General features: G+C 44.0%; 1 protein-coding gene across 1 annotated transcript in view; it reads right to left on the bottom strand.

Annotated features, from left to right (window-relative positions):
• Window positions 1-2,439, bottom strand: part of LOC106536806 (histone deacetylase 6) — a gene marked incomplete at both ends in the record, with an annotated part of 8,467 nt that extends 6,028 nt beyond the window's left edge. The window contains 2 exon segments of the mRNA XM_014034133.1: window positions 1,107-1,244; window positions 2,365-2,439. Coding sequence (XP_013889587.1) covers window positions 1,107-1,244; window positions 2,365-2,418 — 192 coding nt within the window.
• Window positions 2,440-3,571: the final 1,132 nt, after the last annotated feature.

Below are 3,571 nucleotides of genomic sequence, written 5' to 3'. Positions count from 1 at the left end.
ATAGATAGATAGATAGATAGATAGATAGATAGATAGATAGATAGATAGATAGATAGATAGATAGATAGAATAAAATAAAATACAATAAAATAAAATAAGGATGAATTAATCTATCTTCACATTAAATCACAACCGGAACTGTTTCGACTTGAAGCTAACCTGTTAGCCTCCGTTAGCTCTGGCTCCGTTTTCTTCTCACAGCGCGTTTCCGGTTCCGGTCATGTAGAAAACACCAAAACACCGAACCTTCTTGTTTACAGTTGAGCCTGTAAACACACAGGGCTCTGGTTTGTGCTTATTTGTTTACCTGTTTGGTCCTTTTGACGCACAGCGGTTGTCGCGCACAAATGACGTCACTTTCACGGCGCGACCTAAAAACGCAACAACACAGTTTCGAACCGATCTTCTTTTTTCTTCACAAATATATTGAAGATAAGTTGGGTCAAAGTTGTTTTTATCCGTTAAAACAATATTTTAATGATTTAAGCTCGGTTAGTAACCATGGCAACAGGACAGTTGTTTACATCCCTGTCAGCTGATCGGACCGGACTTCCGCCTCGACCAGCTGCACTCACCTGTTCAGAGGCCACGCCCATCAAAAACCAGATGTTTCTCACAGGTTCTGTCTGTTATAGAGCTTTAATCAGCCTTTAATAAAATAAACTGATTCATGGTGACATTCNGCAGTAACGCTGTGATGAGTCAGCAGTAACGCTGTGATGAGTCAGCAGTAACGCTGTGATGAGTCAGCAGTAACGCTGTGATGAGTCAGCAGTAATGCTGTGATGAGTCACCAGTAATGCTGTGATGAGTCACCAGTAATGCTGTGATGAGTCACCAGTAATGCTGTGATGAGTCAGCAGTAACACTGTGATGAGTCAGCAGTAACACTGTGATGAGTCACCAGTAACGCTGTGATGAGTCACCAGTAACCTGTGATGAGTCAGCAGTAACCTGTGATGAGTCAGCAGTAACCTGTGATGAGTCAGCAGTAACGCTGTGATGAGTCAGCAGTAACACTGTGATGAGTCAGCAGTAACACTGTGATGAGTCAGCAGTAACGCTGTGATGAGTCAGCAGTAACGCTGCACAGCACAGAGACTAACCAGAATCTTCAGTCTGCTACTCAGATCCTCCTGCTGCTCCTCTCTGCTCCTCTCCATCCTTCCTCTCCTCTTCACCTCCTGCAGCCTGCCTTCTTTCTTCTTCTTCTCCTCCTCGTTACCTTCACTGCTGCTGCCGGCCTGAAACACAGAACAGGTGACACACCTGAGCAGGTAAATCACAGGAACAGCTACAAACACATTAGCAGATTCAGCTTTATAAAGCTGAGAGGAGGAGGAGGAGCAGATAAAGATGAAGGTGAGCTCAGGTGGATGATTCACTCTGACCTCCGTCACTTTTTACCTGCTGTTAAACATTCAGAGCTGCAGCTTCCTGTTAAACCGACCTTTGACCTCAAAAGCCCAACTACTGATGAAGAGGAGGAGGAGGAGAAGTGTGTAGTTTGTGTGTATTGTGTGTGTAGTTTGTGTGAAGTTGGTGTGTATGTTGTGTGTAGTTTGTGTGTAGTTGGTGTGTAGTTTGTGTGTATTGTGTGTGTAGTTTGTGTGTAGTTTCTTGTGTATGTTGTGTGTAGTTGGTGTGTAGTTTGTGTGTAGTTGGTGTGTAGTTTGTGTGTAGTTGGTGTATAGTTGGTGTGTATGTTGTGTGTAGTTGGTGTGTATTCTGTGTGCAGTTGGTGTGTATGTTGTGTGTAGTTGGTGTGTAGTTTGTGTGTATGTTGTGTGTAGTTGGTGTGTAGTTTGTGTGTAGTTTGTGTGTAGTTGGTGTGTAGTTGGTGTGTATGTTGTGTGTAGTTGGTGTGTATGTTGTGTGTAGTTGGTGTGTAGTTTGTGTGTATGTTGTGTGTAGTTTGTGTGTAGTTGGTGTGTAGTTTGTGTGTAGTTGGTGTGTAGTTGGTGTGTATGTTGTGTGTAGTTGGTGTGTAATTTGTGTGTAGTTGGTGTGTAGTTTGTCTGTATGTTGTGTGTAGTTGGTGTGTAGTTGGTGTGTATGTTGTGTGTAGTTTGTGTGTAGTTGGTGTGTAGTTTGTGTGTAGTTGGTGTGTATGTTGGTGTGTAGTTGGTGTGTATGTTGGTGTGTATGTTGTGTGTAGTTGGTGTGTAGTTTGTGTGTATGTTGTGTGTAGTGTGTGTGTAGTTGGTGTGTATGTTGTGTGTAGTTGGTGTGTAGTTGGTGTGTAGTTGGTGTGTATGTTGTGTGTAGTTTGTGTGTAGTTGGTGTGTAGTTTGTGTGTAGTTTGTGTGTAGTTGGTGTGTATTGTGTGTAGTTGGCCCTGCAGACCTGCGGTGACAGACGTACAGATCTTCTGACTGGTTTCCCTTCAGATCCTGCAGGTTCTGATCCAGACTGCATCACTGATCCGGTCCAAGCCACCTGAACCAGAACCAGAACCAGAAGAAGACAAACAGGTGAGACAGTTAGGCCCTGGAACAGGAAACAGTTTTTAATGATTAATAAAATAATTACTGATCAGTAAAACATTTAGTTTCTGCAGGATTATGGTGATCCTGGTCTGGATCTGGATCAGGACTTGGTTCTGAGTTTGGTACCTGGTCTGAAGCATTGCCCTGTTCTTCAAGTTCTCCAGAACTTTTATGTTTCAACATCTCTCACAGTCCAATTTTCCAGTTTTTATTTGTCCCTGAATGCATCATGAACCAAAACAACATTACATCACCTGCTGCCATATGAGGCAGGTGATGATGTCACTTCCTGTGAGCTTGTTTGCTCCTTAAATATGTCATGAACACTTGGAAGGGTTTCAGAGGACCTGTTAGACGTCTACAACTTGTTAACTTGTGGAGTTCACCTGACTGAAGACCAGCACAGCCAATCAGACGCAGTAAAACAGAAGAAGCTTGGTGTGGTAGTAGCTGAGAGTCACTCAGAGCAGATGACTGACAGCTTCCAGGTCAACTCTGCAACCAAACATGGTGGATCTGCATCCTTTAAGGGTTTTTAATAATTATATCAGCTGACTTTTTCCTCTGGGAGCATCTCCAGTTACAGACACACAAACAGACTCACAAACAGACACACAAACAGACACACAAACAGACACACAAACAGACACACAAACATGAAGACTGAAGTCAAGAGTTGTGTGTTTTCTGCTTTAACCTCTGCCTCACAAGTCTGTTCATGTTCACCAGACCGGACCGGACCGGACCGGACTGGACCGGACCGGACCGGACCCTAACAGTCTGCTGGTTGTGGTCTCTTCACCTCTTCAGTGTGTCTTCTCTGTGTGTGTGTGTGTGTGTTACACACCAACACAAAGGTTCAAACACTGGAAAAAGTCCAGTCTCTGCTGAACCAGTGCTCAGAAAACCAGTCCATGAGTCCCAGTCCAGGACCAGGGGTCGGATTTATAAAACTGGCGTACGCACAATTTGAGCCCAGAAACTTGCGTACGCCACTTTTTACGCCAAGGTTGTGATTTATAAAATCCAAACTTGACGTGAAAATGTGCGGTCCCAGATAGCAATGGACTCAGGGGCGGATC

This window comes from Austrofundulus limnaeus, unplaced genomic scaffold, assembly GCF_001266775.1.
Source record: "Austrofundulus limnaeus strain Quisiro unplaced genomic scaffold, Austrofundulus_limnaeus-1.0 Scaffold1981, whole genome shotgun sequence".
Lineage (NCBI taxonomy): Eukaryota > Metazoa > Chordata > Actinopteri > Cyprinodontiformes > Rivulidae > Austrofundulus > Austrofundulus limnaeus.
The sequence above is the reverse complement of the archived record's forward strand: the minus strand, read 5'-3'. Positions and strand labels throughout refer to the sequence as shown.